At 39.1% G+C, this 22,401-nt stretch overlaps 2 protein-coding genes across 3 annotated transcripts; one reads left to right on the top strand and one right to left on the bottom strand.

Moving 5' to 3' along the window:
* Nucleotides 1-997: 997 nt before the first annotated feature.
* Nucleotides 998-11,474, bottom strand: rbbp5 (retinoblastoma binding protein 5). Of its 2 annotated transcripts, none has more exons than XM_042509771.2 (14): nt 11,335-11,474; nt 10,182-10,207; nt 9,768-9,940; nt 9,412-9,552; nt 9,081-9,243; nt 8,180-8,289; nt 7,606-7,725; nt 7,248-7,401; nt 7,024-7,095; nt 6,688-6,805; nt 5,808-5,877; nt 5,407-5,642; nt 4,610-4,687; nt 998-1,399 (listed from the first exon to the last, which is right to left on the bottom strand). In XM_042509771.2, the coding sequence occupies exons 1-14, from the start codon at nt 11,351-11,353 to the stop codon at nt 1,347-1,349; spliced, it is 1,533 nt and encodes a 510-aa protein (XP_042365705.1). In that variant the 5' UTR covers nt 11,354-11,474; the 3' UTR covers nt 998-1,346. The 2 variants fall into 2 exon arrangements, with proteins under 2 accessions (XP_042365705.1, XP_042365697.1); XM_042509763.2 differs by having other exon boundaries at nt 4,463-4,687.
* Nucleotides 11,475-14,722: 3,248 nt separating this feature from the next.
* LOC121949917 (transmembrane protein 263) lies at nt 14,723-22,106 on the top strand. The gene is made up of 3 exons (XM_042495781.2): nt 14,723-15,028; nt 18,243-18,330; nt 20,752-22,106. Exons 1-3 carry the CDS (start codon nt 15,020-15,022, stop codon nt 21,036-21,038), a joined length of 384 nt encoding a protein of 127 aa, XP_042351715.1. The 5' UTR covers nt 14,723-15,019; the 3' UTR covers nt 21,039-22,106.
* The last annotated feature ends 295 nt before the right edge of the window (nt 22,107-22,401 follow it).

A 22,401-nucleotide genomic window follows, 5' to 3' on the forward strand; every position in this document is an offset into this window, starting at 1 on the left:
CTAAAAGAGTATGAAAAACATAGTTCTCAAGATTTGTGGTGCCTTTGCACTAGCCTAAATACAAACAGTAAAATTGTATTTACACATTAATGCATCAGTAATAGTGATCCAGTATTAAAATGTATAATATTCAAACACTCACATGGGGCATTTTTTTTCTGAATTAGGACAACCTTTACTTTGAGTATATTTAAGTATATTTTGGATTGTTGATTTAGTCACAGACTTGTTTTACTTATTGACACAAAGCAAATACACTTTGTTAAATTACATACAGTCTGAAATATCAGCCTCATACCTCACTGCCTGATAGATTTAATTCAAATACAATACTTTTTCATTTTTGACAAAGACTTAATATATTAAAAAACAGTAAAACCAACTAGTTTTACCAACTACTCTAAGTAGATTTTATCTGACATCAAACATCATCTAAATGTTGATAGTTTGATTTTTACTTTTTCTGTTTTCCAATGCAGTAATTCTACATACAGGCAGAAATTTAATCACTTATTATACGCAGTTGGTGATTATTTAATGTACACTTAATGAACTGTTAAACAAATTAACATCTTAGTTTGGATTTGAGGAATAATTGTGACAGATGCTGTAATCTCTTTTTTTTCAGTCACAGCTGTGGAGACTTGTGTTATTGGATCGTTTTAATTTGTTTGAACGTTGGGTGGCTGCATTTTAACACCCCGCCATCGGACTATGTTTAATTAGTTCATCATAACTGTGTTTTGTCCAAAATGCTGTCAAAAAGAGGGACACAGTTGACTGACTTGGTCCTCTTGATCACCTCCAGCTTCCCCGACTAACGAGCTACTTTGGCACTTGAAAGCTTCGAGACTTGAACCAAACTCTGACAGTTATGATAAACTTTAAGCCTTAAGATGTTTTTTAAGTGCGGCCGCAGATTCTTTTTACAGCTTTAAAAAAATCTACATCTGTCAGATCTACAGATGAGTTCAGAGTTGCACACAGAACCACACAGTTATTTAATTATTTATAAATCAAAAATGTTTTAATACGTATAAAAACAAGAAAGACGACATACACACACACACACTATCTGGACACAAGTGTTCTATACATGATGACTCCTACAGAGACAGAGGACATGTGATCTCTACTGTGATCGACTGTGTCACGCTCTCTTTGTCGCCTCCTGTCATGTGATCCGGGCTGAGGAGTTTTCCTGTGATGTTGTGCTCCGGTTGGGAGAGGAAACAGTCCGCACATCAAACAGGCTGCTCGCTCACAGTCTGTAAATTTGACATCAAGCTTTGTGTCTCTTTGTTTGAGCCTGTCGGTGGCTCCGTCACCGCTGTACAGAGCAGTGATCAGTCCATCCCTCCGATGTCGTGTTGTTTGTACGACTGCGATACCAGATTCCCTGCAGAGGAACACAGAAACCGTCAAACACATTGTGGACAATAAGACACTCTTTACACAATGTTCTCCTAAGATCAGCTGTGGTACATTCTCAAATAAAAACAAATGGCCAAGATAAACATATGAAAACTGATTAAAAAATGGGTAAAAAACACTATAATATGCTAATTCCATCTGCAGAACAACAGAGGCATATTCAACACTCTGCTAAAAACACTAATATGGTTTTCATTCAGTCTGCAACACAGGAACTTTTACTTTGTAAAACTTTAGGAAGCTATTTTTATTCATTCAGTTTTTATTTAAATTTTCATTGAACTTTATAGAAGAAGCTGCTGGGGACTTGCTGTAAATGATGCTGAAAGTTTCAGTTTGATCAAACATTTACTAAAGGCATTTAAACAACATTTTGTGTTGGACTTTTATATCCTAAATTCTAAATTTCGACAGAAATCTATTCATTTCGGGGCGGCTGGTGGCTCAGTGGATAGAGCGGACACCCTATGTAAAGAGATTGTGTCCTCGCTGCAGCGGCTGCGAGTTCGATTCCGGTCTCGACCCTTTGCTGATGTCACCCCCACTCTCTCTCCCCCTTTCACACTTGTGCTGTCCTGTCAATGAAAGGCAAAAAACACCCCAAAAAATCATCTTAAAAATATCAATACATTCATTTTTATTGCAAATGCAAATTGGTTCCAAATTTCAGTTTTTGGTCTCATCAAGTACTGCTGAGCAGTATTGTATCAGCCCTGAAAAACCAATATCAGTCCACCTCTTCTTGAAACAGATCAATATTCAATACTATTTTACCATAATCAAGGGAGAAAATCCACACTGAGGGCATACACTTAAAAATCTTCATATATATATAAATAAGTACGTTTTAGCAAACTTTTCTTGGTTAGTACAGATAACAGCAGAATGACTGTTGTAAAATACAAGAGAGCGATGCTGCAGAAAATGAATAAAATGTGTCTGCAGCTGGATTCCCTCTTCATGACGACTGTTCGGGGGTGAATATCTGTATGACTCACCCATTTATATTCAATCAAGGCTTAAAGTTATAAATTATTAAGGGCGTGGCGCTTTGAGTGACAGGCTGTATGCAAGGCATCACCACAGATTGAAAATCACATCGAGATGTCATCCATAATTTTATAGTCTTTGGATACAATTCTATAATTGATTTACGTTTATTTGTTAATATGATACTGAGAAAGACGAGCGTGCTCTCAGATTTCGAATAATGCAGTCCTGTACATACTGACCTTTTAATCCTTAAAACATGACATATATACACTGCACACCTGCATGGCTGATGTAGCTGTTGGGTAACAGAGTTTCTGACGGCATTTCAACGTAACATGAGTTCAGACATCAACATCACTTACATAAACATCCAGTGTTGCCCCACATCTCTCTGACACACAGAAACAGAAAGACAGGACCTGAGCAGCGCTGCTACAGACACACGTTCATGTCGCATGACAAGCCCAAGGAGCGAGGTGGGAGTGGGAGCAGGAGGGTCAAAGGCCAAGCAGGAAGTAGATGTAGACTAGCCAGCTAGCCCGCAGGGGAAACAAGCTGCACCATCCCACCGTTAGCCACGTCAACACCCACCTGCCAACTACAATCCAACTTCAAATGACGGCAAATTAGTCAGAGTGAGGCTGAGGTTAGCAGAGGTTATTCAGTCATGGAGCCACAGTCTGGGAGGGATACAACTGTGAAGGTACAAGTCTCCGTAAAGTCAGCTACTGTGGATACCTTAGACTGTAAGAAAGGAACAAACAGCCTGTTCCTAATCAGGACGGCTGTCCCGAAAAAACAATTTTGTGGCATCAAAGCTTTAGTAAGAAATAACCACAATTCATTGAAGTTTTGTCTTTCCTTAAAACATCAGTTTTCAGTCAGTGCATCTAAAATAATGTGATATTTAGCTACTTTGTTAGCGTGTAGTTTGCAATAACATTAGATACTAATAATCTAGAAAAAAAAATTGCAAGATGTGTTTCTTTTGGCGTACCTGGCGCTCGACTTTTTGGCGGTTATCTTTGTAAACTTTTAATCGAGACAACGAACAAGCTTCGAAGCTTTCAAGTGAGCACAACTAATCAGACAGCTCTTGTGGTCTTCTGTGGATAACTAATACAGTCCTGTATGTCAGAGTTCCTATTTACAGATTTTGTACTGAGTTTTGTACACTTATTATAAAAGAATACTTAGCCAAAAAGCTGAACCACAAACTACAATTTCAGCATGAAAAGTATCTGGAAGAAACATCTGAAGCTGGAGGTTGGCCCAGTTATATCACTGTAATTACATAACGTCAAGGTTGGAATTTAGTCCAGGCCAATTATCTGTGTGTGTGAGGAGGTGCCTTTGTTTCAGCACATACGAAAGCATTCGGTATGCAAATGCACAGGCCCACACATGCTCAAATGAGGGGTTCACAAAAGGTATTTTCACATAAATTTGGAGGAGACTTAAGAGAGAATTCCAAGTATTAAACTCTAAGTTGTGATGTCTCAGAACTACAGCGGGACGCCCAAAACCGTTATTTTGTGGATTGTAGTATAAAGAATGATTCATTTTACCTTTAACATGATGACAACACTCAAAACCAATGCTCAATAAGCAACAAAAACAAACTGAAGTGGAATCAGACTCAATAAAACCTGAACTCTAGCTGTTTAAGAACATTAATGTAAACTGCAGCAAACTGTGTGAACCATAAATAACAATGGGCCAGTTACTGACGATAACTGGACCAGATCTGCTTTAATGAAACACTGGTCTGATACACGACGCAGATTCAGTGTTCGGACCTCCAGACTGTGGCTTTACGACATGAGGGTCTCTGTCAGTGAGCTGTGTGGTTGGTTGGTCTGGTGGGTGGGGGGGATGGGGGGGTGGGGGTTCGTGTTGGGTGAAAGCAGTACAAGGAGACAAGGGGGTTGCCTTGGAGACAGGCCGGGCTGGTGAGGTGTCAGTCAGACTAGCAGGGCTGCAGGACTAGCAGAGCTCCCAGACTGAGCAGCAGCAGGGGCGGTGGCGTGCTTACCTGTGGCCAGGCCCCCCTCTGCCCTGCCCTTCATCCCTCCTCCTACTACTCCTCCTCCTGGGACAGAGCTGCCCAGGGCCTCCATGGGGAAGGAGGGCCGTTCGCCCCTGTAGGGCTTGGGCCTGAAGGGGAAGTCTTTGTCTTTACCTTTGGAGCCTTTGGGCCGGCCTGCAGTCTTCTTCTTGGACTTGCCATCCCCCTTCACACCCAGCAGGGGGTGCACCTCTGAGGAGAGAGAGAGGGGCTCAGCTTTTCACAATAAAACGATAAACGACACCTGTGTTTCAAATCACATGCTTTTTTTCTCTTTCTTCTCAGTACAAAGTGCAGCGGCCATCGCCAAATACGTGGCGTTTTATCTTATACTATCATCGCTTATTGTTTCTTTTCTTTTTATATTATTCAAATTGATTTTCTAAACCTCGGTGCAATCTTCAGTGCAGTTAGTCGCCAACTTGGATTATCTGTTTCATTGGTGGTATTTCTCTTTATTGTTGGGATTCCTGTTTCCTGTGTTTCTATTTCTTGAAATCGCCTGATTTTATTTGCCTAAATCCCACATTATTTTAAGTCCAGGATCAACCACATGAAGCACTTTGTTTTCTCGATCACATGCAAATATTTACTCATCAACACTTAACACAAAGCTGAGGCTGATGGGAATGACATTAGTTTCTGCTAATCTGTCTCGAACATGTTGAAATATTTTACTGGATGAGCGAAAACCTGCAATGACACATTAGGATTCATCCTCTGGGGATGCTGAATGTCTTATCAAATTTAATTCATCCAGTACTTGTTGACATATTTTAATCTGTTTCTAATTTCCTGCATTTTAGCAAAAATAAAGACAGTGTTACCAATAAATAAAAATGACACCAACATTTGCCATCTTGTGAGTTTTTTTTTTTCTCATTTTTTCTTTTTTTTTTCCAGTTTCTCACCGTCACTGGGCACCCCCTGCAGCTCGATGGTGGTGGTGCGAGCCTTCTTCTTGGCCGGGCCTCCTTCAGATGAAGGTTGCCGCTGCTTCTTGTCGCCGCCAGCCGACGCGTCCTCTGGAGCAGCGGTCTGGACCGAGGCGTCCGGCGGAGGGCCGAAGGGGTTTTCCTCTGGATCTTCGACCTCAGGGGCTATTGGCAGGTAAAGCAGGGCCTTATAGTCCTCCAGCTCCTCGTCACTACACACAAACACGGACAAGACTGTGAGTGGTTGAAAAATTCACACAGATCTAAAAGTATGAACAGTTACGATTATGATAAGACTCAAAGGTTTTGGTGTTTTAGGGATCAGATCAGAGGGGGAACATAGTTTTAACACTTGCAGCTGTATTGTTGTTTCTCACCTGCTGCAAAAAGCAACTATGGGGTCCACAGTGGTGACATCCACCTCTTCATCCTCTGCAGCGTCTGCACCTGTAACACAAGCACAAGTTAATGTAGAGGCTCAGCACCTTGCCACACCGCTAGCATTTGTAATAAATTTGTGATACTCCCATGAACCAAATATACAAGAAACTATGTACTTCACTGTTTTGGATTGTGTGGATTTGGATCACAAATAGCTTAACAAGTACAAAAAAAAATCCTAAATATTTTTTGATTGTTTGTTTTGCTGAGATGTTTCTGCAACCGATTCATCCACAAGTTGATTTATTGTTTTAAAGCTGTGAGTAGCTCCTCAAATTCCTTTGTGCATTGAGGAGTGACGATGTCCATCGAAAAGCACACTGAAAATGACATTTCCTTAGCGTTTTTGGTGTCTTAGTTTTCTGTCCAAGTCCACTCCACAAACTGCACCCAGCTTCTAGTTTTTTTAGTATTAAGTGTGAAACAGCAACACATCTGAAGTATCGCTCTGCAGGACTACATGCAGACAGACTACACTGTCCTACACAACGGTGACTAAACAGCTGTCCAACATAAAAAATAAATACTCTTCATACTTAAACATTTCAAGAGGGGCTTGAGAGCCATGCTTTATGAGAAAGACTTTGCTTAATATTATTGTTTCAGTATTTGGATTTACTTCTTTCTACCAGTATTGTGTCCTATAAATTGTGAATTCTGCAGATGATCAGCTTGTTGTAAAAACAGTGTTTTTCTGAGGTATTTCTATAGTCTAACTCCCAAACTTCAACCTGTGTGTGTGTGTGTGTGTGTGTGTGTGTGTGTGTGTGTGTGTGTGTGTGTGTGTGTGTGTGTGTGTGTGTGTGTGTTATCTACCTGTCTGCTCAGGTTCACTCTTATCTTCATCCTCAATGTCAAATTCGGACTCTCGCTCCTCGTACTCCACGTTCTCATCCAGCTCTTTAAAGTCTGGAGCAAAAGCGCTCCAGTTTTCCTGCAGACAAACCAGTCAGTCACACATCGATTAGACCACAGCATCATTTTAAAATCGACTCAGCTGGTAGAGGTGCTTCATTCAAGGCCAAATGTCCAAACTTTTGACAATAATATGAAACATGTAGCCAGAACAGAAACATGAGAGATTAACATTAAAAGAATCTGTGACTACATTCATTCATGTACCCTCAGCCCTTACTGTCACTGTCTACGTACCACTTGGTTCTGAGCCCAGATGGACACCACTCCACTGGAGATGGAGGCGATAATCGGACGGACAGGATGCCACTGTACAGAGGTCAAAGGTGAGATGAGTAAATTATCTGAGTGTTCACAACACAGGGTCTCACAATAACTGAAAATACATAAAATGTTGTCTTGATGTTTAAATCTCTGCACAGTGTTCTGCAGAGACACAATTTTAGTTTTGACATCCTTACAGCGACATCCAGCAGCAGCTCCCCTCTGGTTCCATGAAGGATCTTCACCAGGTTGCCGATGCTTTTCTCCCAGATGTAGAGGGCGTGCTGCCTGGCCGAACCAGCTACGATGTATTCGCCGTCCCCGGAGAAACAGCAGCGCTTCCACGGAGTCCTGAACACAGAAAACACAAGTGGAGGACATGAGCACACTGATATCAGAGGTAAAGAGACTTTCCCAGCAAGCGTTAGCCTCAAAAAATGTTGATTACAAATTCACACTATCTGCAATATTTGCAAGAGCATGTTTTTTCTTTCAGCACTTTTTTGAACACAAACACTTTTACATAAATTAACTAATATTAATATGTCGACGTACCTGTTGACCAGGTCCTGTAGTTTCTGCATGGGTTCAGGCTCACCGTCTCTGCCACAGGTCAATATCTCCCTGCCGTCATACACCCTGATAATTCGGTCCGCCGTGTTTATGAGGAAGCAACTGCGCAGAAAACAGGACAGGCGGAAAAAAAGGAGGTACACTTTGAGACGGGGAAAGAAACAGTTCAGCTTTTACTGTTGGGGCCACGAAAAACAGTTTATTTGCTTTCTGCTGTGGATCTTTTCCACAGACTGTAATATGGATATGTTCTCCCATAAACTAAAGACGATTTCCTCGGTATGTTTCACTCAGAAGAGGCTGAGTCCAGTGCAGTACACTCGTCACACTAGTCCAGTCCAGTGTTTGGCTTAACATCAATCTGGTTTGAAAATCTTTACATGATCCCAAATTTACACTACAAATAACATGGAATTAAACTGTGTGACAGAACAATGAGAGCCCAAAACAATGAGAACCCAAAACTGAGCCTAATGTTAAAGGTGTACACTGTGTAGTCCAGACAGTGTTTGCCCATCCAGCTCTTGATCCAAAAAGACCCTTTGTTGCATCTCACCTGCCCTTGCGTGCAAATTCGATTGATTTGATGGCAGTGGTGTTGCTGGTGCCGGTTGTCACTCTGAAGGAAGCCACCAGCTCCTGAGTGTTTGTGTTCAACACGAGAATCTGCAACAAAAGAGGAGGCAGACACGATGGTGAAGGAGGAGCAGCAAAAACACTGGATGCCATTTGTTAAACACGAGAACAGTTTTTAGAGTAAAATGTCCAATTATCAAATTATCCACAGAGGCCTCCTCCTCTCCAAAAACACATCCTGCGATTTAAACCGTAAAACACGAAATAACGCAGCTTCACATCACAAATTAATGATTCTGCGTCAGCGTTTGACATGTTGGACACTGGCCGCTAGCCTTGTACCTAATAATCCGTGCTCACCTTTCTTAAAAACTTAAGGTGCAAGCATTCAGGAGGTTTTAAACGGGAGCTGAATTATACGCAGCAGTCTCCTTCTCTCTCATGTGATTTAAAGCGGTAAAAACCCAGAAGACAGCAGTTTGAGGCTAAGAAAATACATTTTTCTCAGATGCTCTCCTTGTGAAAGGGCTGCTAACTCCAGTGGCTGATGTGAAATCACGAATGTCCCTATCTAGAGCCAGTGTTTGGTTTGTCCATTCTGGGCTACTGTAGAAAAAAGGCATTGTGATCTCCATAGACGAGGACCTCCTTATATAGATATAAACAGCTCATTCTCAGGTAACAAAAACACAACAATTCCTTTATTGTGATGATCATACACTGAAGAATAAATACTTATAATATTATAATCCATTACTGCCAATATATACAAATAAATCCTACACACGGGACCTTCGAGTGTTTAAATTCATATTTACTTGTGCTGCCTTTGAGTGCAGTGATGTGACTGAAAGGTGCGCTCTGAATTAAGTTCGTCTGACCTTTCCTTTAGCATTCCCAGTGTAGATGTACTCCCCTCGCCTGTCGAAGGCCGCCACCACATTTAGGTCTGAGTCGTCGTCAACAGGCAGGACAACATGTTTAGAGTCTGACAGAGTCAACAGGACCGGGGCTGACTTCATGGGACACACCAGCACCTTATCCCTAAAACACAGAGAACAATGTTGGCGTAAAATAGCAAAGTATATTCACTTACAACTGATCAAAGACGCTGGCAAAATAATGTGATGTCAGCGCTGTTCATAATGCATCCGACAACCTCAGAAAACATGAGCGGTGACACTGACGCACAGATGCTGTCAGGTGACTCACATGTCTCTGGGGTGGCACTGCAGTTTCAGGATGGGTGAGGGGAAGCGGAACCTCTGGTCACAGTCTCCTGTCAGGACGTCCCACTGCGAGACAATGTTGTCTGTGGACGCACTCACCAGCTTGTGGCCGTCTCGACTCCAGCTGCACACACAAATAAATATCATTCTTTAATTTGTCGCCCTTAGGGACTGTTTGCATTTTCGGGCTTTTCATTTGTCATTTTTTGATCATTTTGGCTGCGTTCATGCATATGGCATACATTTTGGCAATACTGTGCATTTTTGTTTGATCTTGGGATTTCCAGCTTAGCTCCTTTAATAAGTCTTAAATACACTGTCTGTGTGTCTGTGTCTCACCATAAAGAGCAGACCGGGTGGATGTGTGCACTGATGATTTTGGCGATGCCTCTTGTGAGGAAGTCCCAGATGACGATGCGGCCATCGTTGCAGCCAACAGCCAGCAGGGTGCCCCAGCGGTTGAAGGTGCAGGTGAGGGCCATACTGATACAGTCCAGAGTGCCATCTGCCTCCTAACAGCACACACACACACACACACACACACACACACACACACACACACACACACACACACACACAGTGAGACACAGTGAAACACAGCTGGAGGGCTTGCATCAGTCCAGGAGTAGCTTCACATAGGACTGTTGCCTAAATCTAAAGATGAGCCTTCGTGTGTATTAGTGTTTGATGATTTTCAGTGTACAAATATAACTGGCACTTTGCTCATGTGTTCAATAAGAGCTGGTTGCTTACCTCTGGATAATTCTGCCCGAACGATTCTAGGAGAGGAATAACAAAGAGACAAAGAAAACAGTTTAACGACAGAGTAACAATGAAACAGGATGTAGCCCACAGTATGTACTTAAGTGCCAGCTGGTTCAGAAACACAACATAACCTGCCACTAATTTCATTGTAATTAACATGGTACAAATGTTTTGTGGTATGATACAATGTTCTGACCTTGGAATAGCAGTATTAATTAATTATTTATTAATTTTGAGTTTTTTAAGAGCTAAACTACAGTGATTGTGTAAAACCAAATTTAGATATTATTCTCTTTTTGAAAAAAAAAAACATATTAAGACCAATCAAGACTGGGCTAGATAAGATAACATAGCATAACATAATCCTTTACATGTCCCACAACGGGGAAATATACATTTGTACAGCAGCAAAGGCATATCAAAGCAGGCATGGATAAAGTAGAGCAAATATGACAATAAAAATAGTTTTAAAAAAAAGAGCAAAACTGACCATTTAAAAACAAACATTAGCATAGATGGCTGTTTAAAAAAACGTCATTCTGATGGTGAAAACAGAAATCTTAGTATTGTAGTTTTTTTTTCCCTCCATTTGGCGTCATTGTTTCATCATATTTTGTTTGTTTTTTGAGTAACATTATCATGTTTCAGGTTACTCCCTGTCAGATGCATCAGCAGTGTAACGTTGTTTTTATTTCCCCATCATGCTAATAACGTTCAGAGCTCCGCAGCTTTGGTAAAATGTGCTTATGCTGACATTAACAACACGTGACGTTATACCGACGTATAGTAACGGTCTGTACTTTCTCATAAATAAATATTTCATTCAAATAATGTCACAATAAGAGACAATGTATCGAGGCTAACGTTAGCTAGCAGCTAACGTTACTATGTCTGCGTCTATTATTTTAATCAGCATTTACAAACAGACTCAGATGATACTTTGGTGATACATTTAAGCTCAAACGTTTAAGATAAGTTAACAAAGTGATTCTAATACTTGTGTATTTTTTAATATTTGACTTGCAGTGGTTAAGATGCTAGGCTAACGTACAATGCTAACCATAACAAGTAACGTTCATAACGCCAGCGATGTACTGAAAGTCAGCTTTATTAAGCACAAAAAGAGGAAAATGTTAATTACCGAGCAGCTCTAGATTCATTGTGGGAAAACTGGGGGTCCAAGTTTCCTTAACGACTTGATTTCACAGATTATTCCCCTAAATTTCCCTCGTATTTACTTCTGCTGCGACTACCGGGAAGAAAGGCGCCGAGCCTCCAGTGAGGACCCCAAACAGTGCGTCAAAAAATGTGCCTGAACCAAAATGAAACCGACCTTCTTCCTCTTCTGCTGCTGGCGACCAGCAACAAGCTCATTAACGCCTCAGTGTTAAAACCAGTGTCAGAATCAGATATACTTTATTGATCCCAAAATATAAATACACCAAGAGTAAACAATTAGCACAGTATGTAAATATTTAAAATAAAGTGTGATGATATGCTGAGTGTTTAAGTGTGTAAAAATATAAATGTAAAGAAATAGAGTTATAGACAATTAGCACTTATATGTGAATATTTAAACTATAATATGGATAATGTGCTGGGTGTGTAAAGTTTGTAAAATATAAAACAGTGTCTTATGCTACAGTGCAATGTATAAAACTAGTATGTAAGTTAAAAATATAATAAATAAATAATGTGTGCAAGCTACAACAATGGACCACAAGATATACGGTACATAAGCAAAATTAGCAATAAGAATATATACATTACATATATAATATGTAACTAGTGTTAAATATAGCTTTCATTCAAGAGTTTGAAGAATATTGCACATTTGAGTAATTGCACAAAGGATCCCTGTAGTTGAAACTTTGCACTAAATATGTGTAACATGTGTGTGCCTTCCTTTAACCCTTTGAAACCTGGTTTGACATGAGTTTTTTGTGCTGCATTCAAACACCTTCCACAAGCTATTCAAAATTTCAAACTTGTTTCTATCAAAAAAAAAGGACTAGTTAATCAGCAATTTGGCATTAATGTTTGACAGATTAAAAGAAAGAAAATACATAGAAAAGGTGACAAGAAAATGAGCTTAAAGAAGAGAAAGAAAATTATCAAAAAACTGGGGAAACTTACAAAACATACAATTACTAGAAAATTATAATTATTTTAATCTTATATGTAAAATCATGTTCCAGTGGGAATATTTATAGTATTTTCTCATACTATTTGTGTTATTGTAATTTTTAGCTTTTTTTCCCAGGCCATTTCCTTGTTTGTTTTTTTACTTTGTTCCTGAAAATGTTTTTTGAAAATTTTCAGGTAATTTTCTTGTAACTCTTTACAATTGTCTTGTTAATTTTGGGATCATTTCCATTTCAAACCAATTTGCTCAGGTTTCAAAGGGTTAAAAAAACATGCGTGATCAGGCTCTCTTATTTTTTAATGGGGTTCAAATTAAACTATGAGGCATCACAGAATAACACAAAAACTAAACTAAACTTAACAAGAAATCACTGAGATGGTCCCCGTTTAAAAGTTTTCATAGTTCTTATATAAAATGTGAGATATTCGGACATAAGCTCAGACAGAGGTGCTGCAACAAAGAGCAGTATGAGACATTTGATGTGTTTTTTGAACATTAAAGCATATAAATATATTCTAATAGACCCCCAAAAACACAAACATGATGCCGAAAATGAGCCTAATGGAGCCTGTTTCATGAAAATTTCTGCCAACATCACAGCGTGGCACTTGACCCTTGAGTCTTATCTGTATACTGTCTTTATGGTTTAAATCTGTGTGTGTATGTGTGTGTGTGTATAGTTTACCTGCTGTTAAAAACTTTATTCAGATGTTTTTGTGCACATAAATGTAGCCTGCTTTTGCTCTCCCTCTGAAGTTGCATCCTAACTGACAAACTTTCACACAGTAAATCCACACTGTCACACTGAGGCGGTACACACAGTTCCTTCACACTGAATCAACCAGTTGTAGCTGCTGGTGAAGCAGGATCCGGAGCTGGAGCTGCAGCAACAGCCCACAAGCGACTTCCTCTTTTCACAATAAAGGCCCGAAATAAATAAGCTTGGAACTTGCTACAGAAATAATGAAAACATTGTGAGGATGTTGACCTGGTTTGTGCAGTAAATGTTTTTTTTTCTTTTAAAAAGAAATCCTCTCCAACAAAATACTCAAGTAAAATAAAAATATGTCAAATTAGTAGTTGAGTAAATGTACTTAGTTATATTTTAACACATCATTTATTACTATGTCTAGGTATTTATTTAGTCATTCAAACCTTTTTTTAAGACTCAGGAAATCAGTTGAGTGAAACCCTCATTTTCAGCGATGCCAAGGATGAATAAAGACATTAACAAAAACAATCATTAAGCAAACTTAAAATAAGTTAAAGTAAACAGATTACAAATACACAAAGCAATTAAAATAGAAATAAAACAAAACAATAAAATATGTTATCAATGTATAAAAGCTAAAAGTAAAAACACAGAATAATAAACATGTTATGGTGTAGATTTAGCCTTTAGTGAAAAGCATTTACAATCAATTAAAACAACATTTATGTGGCTTTAATGGTGGCCGAGTGTCCAAGTTTAAGGTCTAGTTTACCTCTGATCAAGGCAACACACAACAATTACCTCTGAGTACTAAGATAATGTGAGTTCAGAGTATCTGTCTATCTATAGATATGTTTTCTATGGATAGATAGATAGATAGAATGAATACATGTACGGAAGCCCTAAGTGGTCATACCTTCATACTTTTTTTTCCTCTCTGTTTTCCTAAAATAACAGGATCATTTTCTAGAGATCTCAAGATAACGAAACTTTAGAAACACAGCTGAAAACGTGACATACAAAACATACACGAGCGCTGTCTGACTCTGCTCCTCCAGACTTTAGACGGAGGTTTTCAATCCACGTTTGCCGCCATTTCTGTGTGAGTTTTTTTTAAACATCTCACCTTTATGTTTTTCTACATTCAGGACTAGAAAGAAGCTTTTGTTTATTTATTTACTTTTTTCTTTTATTTAACCTGTTGTGACATCATGTGCAAACTGCGATATTGTTTTGTTATCTCGTGATCTCACATTAATTTTGTGATATTTATGGAAAACACAGTTGCGTTTTCTCGAGATCTTGCAAAAAGTATCCTGTATTCTCAAACTGATGGAAAAAATGTATGGTTGCTGCAGGCGTCCATATATATATATATATATATATATATATATATATATATATATATATATATATATGCAATTATGTGTAAAATGATTTATTTATTTGTTTTATTTTGTGAATTGCTTCGATAACAATATTTTTGTTAATGCTAATAAATCTATTTCCATTTTTTAAGATAGACAGATAGTTTCTTTAATTTTATTCACTCTTGATTGTCCAGCACATTTACCTCCACTTTGATTCTCCTTCAGCCCAACACGCTGAAGTAATCCACCTCATTGCTGTTAAAAGGCTTTTAATTCGAAGGTGCTAAACGGAAGTCCAGTGCGTTGCCGTGTGTAGTTTGACTGTGTGTCTGTGTGTATGCGTGTGTATGTTGAGGGCGCCACGTCGGCAGAACCAGCAGGGTGAAAAAGAGGGCTGCGTAGCTCCGGCTGTAAGTGTGAGTGAGCAGAAGTTAGAAAGCTGCAGATTAACGCGCTAAAAGAGCAGAAGAGGCCGCAGACAGCAGAGCCGCAGCTCATTTATCAGCGCAGGGTCTGATCCGAGCCCCAAACCCCGCACAAGCTGCTCCTGTCTCAAGTTTCTCTGCCAGGTGTGTGTGCGGGAGAAGCACTGGGAACAATGGTGAAGGTAAGAAAAAAAAAAAAACAACAGCATCCTTATTATTCATGTGAAAATTTGTGAAAATATGGCTCGCAAACTGCGCGTGAGCGCTGGGTTTTTAACAGCATGTAAAGCTGTGTGAGCGCAGCTTTTCAGCAGCGGGATACACCAGCGATGATGTGGAATTTGAATATGATCTTTTTTTTATTGGTTGTATCTTCATCAGGAAATGTGGCCGCTTCCTCCATGTAAAGTGTTTTTAAAAAAGTGTTCAGCAGCGTTAAAGTGAGGCTTCACAGCTTCCTGCAAATGTTACCAAACTCTGACCTAGAAATGCAAAGTCCTCTTTTAAAAAACGCACATTTTACATTGATTTTATATTAGATTTGGCGCATAAACTCAGCAGTGGCAACATTAATCAGATAATTTGTAGCGCTGGTTGTTAATCTGAAGGATCTGGGCCTCTTTTTGTGGATCAAAAAAAAAAAAAAAAATAGGGGGTGGGGTGGTGGTTTTGCAAGATGATTCATATCATAGGAAACAGCTTTTCTGTTTTTAAGTATGTGAAATATGCATTGATTTGAAGCCTCTGTGTCGTTTTAAAGTAAAAGGGTCATGGATACTCACCTGTAACAAGTGGGCGGTTTAATCTGAAGGATGACAAGTCAAAAGTGGCGACCTCTGACCTTCAGTGACACTCGAGCCTCCTGTTTAACTGCTTATTTTACTTTATCAGATTATTTTTTACCACACAAACATGAGCAGAAGATATCACACTAACAAAAATTGATGTATTACACATTTGTGATAATCTCAATATCTTGGCTGATTAAAAGTACATAAGTAAGCTTAACTGATTATTATTTACATACATACATAAATTCATTTGGGTGAATGACTACCCTCCTCATATATTTGTATTTAAAGATACTGATTTTAAAACTTGACCACTGTAAACTTAAAACTAAAGAATTATAAATTGACAAAAATGTTTCAATTTTTTAGACATTTAAGTTTTGCTTTTTTATTTGTTTAGCGTTTAACCCTGAAAGTTTATGTTTTCATTATGTTTCTTTCTTTTCCCACATTTTATTTATTTTTTCTGCTTTATCAAATCAAATATCAAACATGAGCCAAAAGGCTACAGAGGAACCTTTCAAAATAAAAGATATATATAAGATATTACACTAACAAGGATGGATGATTTTTTTCATTTTTAACCATCCCAATTTCTCAGACGACACACAAAAAAAACATAATTCACTTGATTATTAGTTTAGTAAAGTAGCATAAAATGATTTGGCCTTAAAGACTACCCCTCGTGGATATTTTTACATGATACAGATTTTAATACATAATTTACTACTATTAAAAATTTAAAACTAAAAAATGACAAAAACTGTTAGATTATTTAGATAATTTAATTTTATCTCATTGGTTTAGCACTTAATCCTAAATTTAATTTTCATTGATTTTTAATTTTTTCCCTACATTATATATATATATATATATATATATATATATATATATATATATATATATATATATATATATATATATATATATATGTGTGTGTGTGTGTGTGTGTATGTATATTATTTCATTTATTTATATTTTCTTTTTTGTTTTATTTGTTTGTTGTGCAGTTTTATTTTATTTTTACATTATTTATATGTTATGAAATATATTTTCTACAACTTTTATAATAAAAAAAGTCTGGAACATACATGTTCCATGTAAGGAATGTATGAATTTTTTTTAAAAAGAAAGAAAATATTGTTCAATTAAATAAAGAATGGATGTAATACACACATACACACAGAGTAATGATAATGAAAGATTATGGTTGAAATGAAAAAAAGGCCCTGAGTTTCAGCATCGTCTTTAGAGTGTGATAAACATGTCAGATAATTACATGTTTCAGAACGACTGTGACTCCAGCCGGCTAGACAGAGATTTTATATCTGTAATTCAGCTGAAATAAATAGATTTTCCTGCACTGAATGAAAGGGTTTGAAATTGTTTTCCCTTTTTTATCACATATAAAATCAGAAACTGACATGCAGAGCAACAGGAAGAGAAGATTCAACGGAGCGTCCGTTTAATCTCACTGAATCCCTGTGAGACTTCAGTGTGTGAGGTCACCGCTCTGTTTATTTGTACTGTATGTTTTTTATATACATTCACTAAACTGTTTTCCAATAACTGTTATCGTCATGCAAATAGAGATGGGTTTACAAATTTTAATAAGAGTGTAGTGGTGATTCTGCTAGAATTATGCTTTTTTAAAAAATACCTTTCTTTTAGAAATATGAATGTTTCTTTCTTGAACAATAGAAACCTCAGTCGTCACATGTTAAAAACAAACTATGGCGATTCAGTGTTGCACTTTTATAGTTTGGGGATTCACAAGAGACAGATTATTTCATAAAAACAGATCCTGCGTGGTAAACAGTCACGTCTTTCAAAGTTCACATTTGTTTTTAAATTTGTTTTCCTCTAAGCTTAAAATGAGGAAACCTCGATGACATCACTGTGACATCATCAGTTATTTTAAAGACTTGGCAAAGCTCCTCCGGACGGCATGACACAACTGTTTTCACACACCGAGTAATACTATGTGATGTGTAAAATTGGTGGAGTGTCCCTTTAGATATTTTAAAATAAATTAAAAACAGACAGATTTGCAAAATGGTAACTGAAGTCAGGAGATCTCTGATCAAAGAAGAAGTCGACAAGATCATGAATCTGATATTTGATGCCAAGTTTCAGTTTGTGTATGACTGCAGCTCACAGTTATCTTTATTGTCAATTAATCTGTTGATTAGTCTCATGATTAATAATTAGTTGTTTGGTATAAAATGTTAAAAAAAAAATAGTGAAAAATTACATTCGGTGTTTCCTAAAGCCCAAATGTTTTGTTTTGTCCACAACCAAAAGATATGCAGTTTACTGTCAACGAGGAGGAAAGAAACCAAAATATTCATATTTAAGGAGCTGGAATCAGTTAAATTTGGCTCAAACTGATCAGTTGATTATCAAATTACTTGCTGAATAATTCAATTGTTGACAAATAATCTATTAATCGTTTAATCGTTGCATCTCCAAGTGTGTGGCAGTTTATGTACACATACTTAAGTACTCAAGTTGGATACTGTAAGTATTAAATGTAATGAAGTATTGTTAAGTATGTCAGTGTATTCAGAGTAAACAAAGCTCATTGTTTTTCTGTGTTTTCCAGAATGTGAACAGCGTTAACGTGGAGCCGCAGCCGGGGACCAGCGTGGCCCCGGACGAAGCTGAACTCGCCGACAGCCAGCCTACAGAGGGTAAGCGGTGAAGTCCCGAGGCTGCGGCTAAACGCTCGAACACCAGCAGGGAATATGGTGCAATCTGCGCTCACATGTTGCCCGCGTGCTATTTCAGAAACTGTCAGTTTGTCAGGGGAGTACGTCTGTTTGTGTAAGAGCCGCTGCAGCTCCAAACTGCTATTTGTGTCCCAACGCTGAGACACTTTGCACCAGTTTAGTCCCCTGCTGCTGCGCTCTGTAAACACCAGTGGTGTTAGTGGATGAATCATGATCCTGTTTTCAGGATCACTTCTGATGACAGTTTACCCTCCAGGTGAACTGTGGAGACCAGGAGGTTGTTAGGAAATCACAGACACACTCCTGGTTATGTCATAGCATCTATATATTTATATAGATAAACAGATAAATATACGTATATCTCACATTGAGACTTAAAATATTTTTCAAGAGCGACCTGGCCAAGGCAGCTTAAAACATTATTACAAACAAATACAACTATCACACATCACAGAGTGCACAAAGTCCAGTTAAAGTGCAACACAAAGCAGTCACATTCATTAATATGTAAAATTTACAATTTCAGTGAGAATTAGAGTTGCAGTCACATTCATCAAGAGCGCTATTTTCTCTAACTTGTAAGAGTGACTTTAATTCTCTGTAGCGATCAGCTGAGCAAAGTTCACAGCTCAGTCTCACAACATTAAAAGTGAGCTGGAGGAAACTGTGTTGTCAGTAGGTGAAGGGTGGGATGCTTTTTCTAAAATCTTTAGTTCCCAGCAGATGAGGGTGGGAAATTAGCACCAGTCAGATTCTGGTAGAACACAAAAAGGTCTGATTTCAGATACAAAGCATTGATTTGTTATAAAGTGGCATGTGAATTTAAGCATTTATTTGTCTTTTATTTAAAAAGGCAATTCCCCACCAAAAACCAAATGTGAGACGACAACAACACACAACAACACACACTGCTTTATCTTTCACACTAACCAATCGAGGCAACAGTAGACCAGCAGTAACCTCTGTGTTCTGTGAAGTAAAATTACTTTTTGTCAGTGGAGTCTGGTGGCTTTGGGATATACAGTATATAATATAATGGTTTCCCTAAATTGTCAGAAAGGGCTGCAAGAGCAGAAGCAGTGAACTCTAAAATTAGCGTATTCTTACACTGATATTAAAGGGGCCCTATTATGCTTTTGGGGTTTTTTCCTTTTTCTTTATTGTTCTGTGGAGCATTTTTCTGCTGATAAAAGGTCTTCTTAGTAATAAAGCCCAAAGTCCAAGCCAAAGGGAGCTCTCTCACCCTCTGAAGACGCTGCTCCTGAGCTGCCTGAAACAGCTCGTTTGACTTTCAGCGTTTACTTCTGTAACTTAGTGACATCACAGTGTAACAAATGAATTATGCGTAGAATGCCGTCATATCTAACCGTGACATTTCAGACACACATTCCAAACAGTGCACCAATCACAACAGAGTGTGAGAGACAGTTGACCAATCAGAGCAGACTGGGATTCTCTGGAGGCGGGACATAAGCTCAGACAGAGGTGCTGCAGTAAAGTGCAGTATGAGACACAGTCTGTGTTTTTATAACATTAAAGCATGTAAAGCTATTCGAGTAAACCCCCAAAATACAAATATGATCCCGAAAATGAGCATAATGGGGTGGGCCTTTTTTTAAGTGGCTAAAGCCTAAAAAACGGAGGCAGTGTCTGCTCAGCGCCGTTTGAGTTTATAACCTGAAGTTATTGTAAACAAACATTAGGGGAAAATGTTTTGAGCAAAAGAAAATTGTAGTGTCAGTGAACCTTGTGAGATCCAGTCGAGCCGAATGGCAGCGAAACCTCACTGCACGATTACTGCAGACCAGGGACATCGATGACTCTGTCTTTAGTGTGGCTGTCAGCGGTAATCGCGATGCAGTTAAGGTTAAGATTCGTACATAACGTGTAAAAATATTTTTATTGCGTTTTTAAACGTTATGCTAGCATCTTAGGATGGAGGTTAACATAACGCTCCAAAGTTCAGATATCTGAATGAAAATAAGTTCTGTTGGTACTCATAATTTTCCCATTCACAGACGTGTCCTCCAGTTGATTCCTAATCAAGACAATCTGGTAAAATTGCTTCACCTCATCAATTGCAGTTAACTATTAAAATTCTGCGATTAATCGCAGTTTAAAAGACATGAATGGTTTGACAGCCCTCGTCTTCAGACACTGTCCAGCAGAGCGGGCGCACACGTTTGGTGGTAGAAACCTCGATGTAGACCTTTTCTAACTTGACAACGTAAACATTTTAAATGGGTCTCTTTGTATTTCCTGTTGCGATGTGCGTTGATGCAGTAGCTGACAGGAAATAAACAGGGGCTGGAGCTGTTGCCATAGCAACAGCAACCATGAAAAGGTCTATTGATCCTTCATGTATGTTTGCTCTGTTTTCAGACTCTGGTAAGGACCACGCGGTGGCTCCCCCCAGCATGATGTGGAGGGTGACCGGCGGCCTCTTCAGCGTCACCAAGGGAGTCGTGGGCGCTGCGGTGGGCGGGGTTTCCTGGGTGGGCAGCAAGAGCCTTGAGATCACCAAGTCGGCCGTGACCACGGTGCCCTCGGTGGGGGTCGGGCTGGTAAAGGGAGGGGTGTCTGCCGTGGCTGGCGGCGTCTCCACGGTGGGCTCGACGGTGGCCAACAAAGTCCCGTTTACAGCCAAGAGGAAAGACAAGGCCGAGTGAAGAGGAGAATGATGAAGATGATGATGATGATTGATGATGGACTTGCCCCGCCCTGAGCCAACAGAGAGAGCTGATCTCTGTCCGCCAACCAAACTCCACAGTGCCTTCTGATCTCGGTCTTGAATGTGAGAGTCTCGTCACCGTGCAGAGATCTCGACTTTGACGCAAACACACCGAAACATTCAGTAGAACTACGATACCATGGCAACCCAGAATCACCAGAAAAGAAATGCTGAGTCACTGAAAGTTCCCCGTCTGACTTGGAGCGGGATTTGTATGAACATCTGGCTCCAGGCGGATCATCCGGAGTCCACTTCAGCACGCGGTGGACGACTTCATGATTATTTTAATGTGTTTACAATCCAGACTGAGGCTGTCCGCTCTCTCTCTCTCCTCTCTTCACAACTGCTTTCACATATTTAGTGAAATATTTCTGAATTCAAGTGCTGAATTTTAGCCTTTTTTTTCTTTTTTTTTCAAAGTTATTGAAGTACTATTGAAATGTGTGACAGGAATTGTGTCAAACATTTTGAAGCGAAGGGATGAGCAGCATTCTTCAGTCTGCAGGCTTCACTGTGTCTGACCTCCTTCACTGAGCCCGGGGCGGTGTTTCAGCCAGCAGCCTCGGATCTGCATGTAGGAACACTTCTCTCTGACATGCGAATCTGGAGACTGCAACACAATCACACCGACACCGACACTGGGCTCGGGTCTTTTTTTCCACAGCTACGTTATCGTTGAAATGTTTTGTTTTCTGTGTGAAATGTTAAAATGCTGCATCGGACCTTTAACACTTAAGAAAAAAAACTTTCAGCAGCATTTGTCGGTTGTTTGTGCCCGATGTTGTCTGAACTGCTCAGTCAGTAAAAGTTGAACTGTACCTTTAATCTGAAGGCGAACGCTGTTCTCCAGTGCAGGCGACATCCGTGAACATTTATATGCAATACCAGCATTTCAATGCAACACTTGGAGTGAATGGGAGCTGTTGCTGACGGGACTAAACTATGTGAATGTCTTGTATGTGTTTGTTTTCCCAAATTTATCAATAAAGTAGTTTGGAAGTTTAAAGCTGCTCTGTGAAGTTTTTTTTTTCTCTAAACAAATAAAAAGTCATGTGTGTCCTCGAGGTCTAACGAAGGGATCGAGTGTATTTTCTTTTTCATAAAACAAATCCAGAATTGTTTATATCCTTGTTTACTAGCTTGGCTGCTTTCGTCTTCTGCCTACCTTACCTGCACACTGCAGCATGTCTGTGTATGTGTGTGTGTGTGTGTGTGTGTGTGTGTGTGTGTGTGTGTGTGTGTGTGTGTGTGTGTGTACGTGTCATATGTGAAGGGAAACTCCTTTTGTAAATATCAAGTTA

The sequence above is a fragment of the Plectropomus leopardus genome, chromosome 2 (genome assembly GCF_026936395.1).
Source record: "Plectropomus leopardus strain MGB_pleo_1.0 chromosome 2, ASM2693639v1, whole genome shotgun sequence".
NCBI lineage: Eukaryota > Metazoa > Chordata > Actinopteri > Perciformes > Serranidae > Plectropomus > Plectropomus leopardus.

Coding starts and splice junctions, on each gene's coding strand:
- rbbp5 (XM_042509763.2), bottom strand. Junction 9,553..9,767: donor CACCCGGTCTGCTCTTTATG/GTGAGACACAGA, acceptor TTGTGTGTGCAG/CTGGAGTCGAGACGGCCACA. Junction 1,400..4,462: donor AGAGGGGGGCCTGGCCACAG/GTAAGCACGCCA, acceptor GTTCCTCTGCAG/GGAATCTGGTATCGCAGTCG.
- LOC121949917 (XM_042495781.2), top strand. Junction 18,331..20,751: donor CGACAGCCAGCCTACAGAGG/GTAAGCGGTGAA, acceptor CTCTGTTTTCAG/ACTCTGGTAAGGACCACGCG.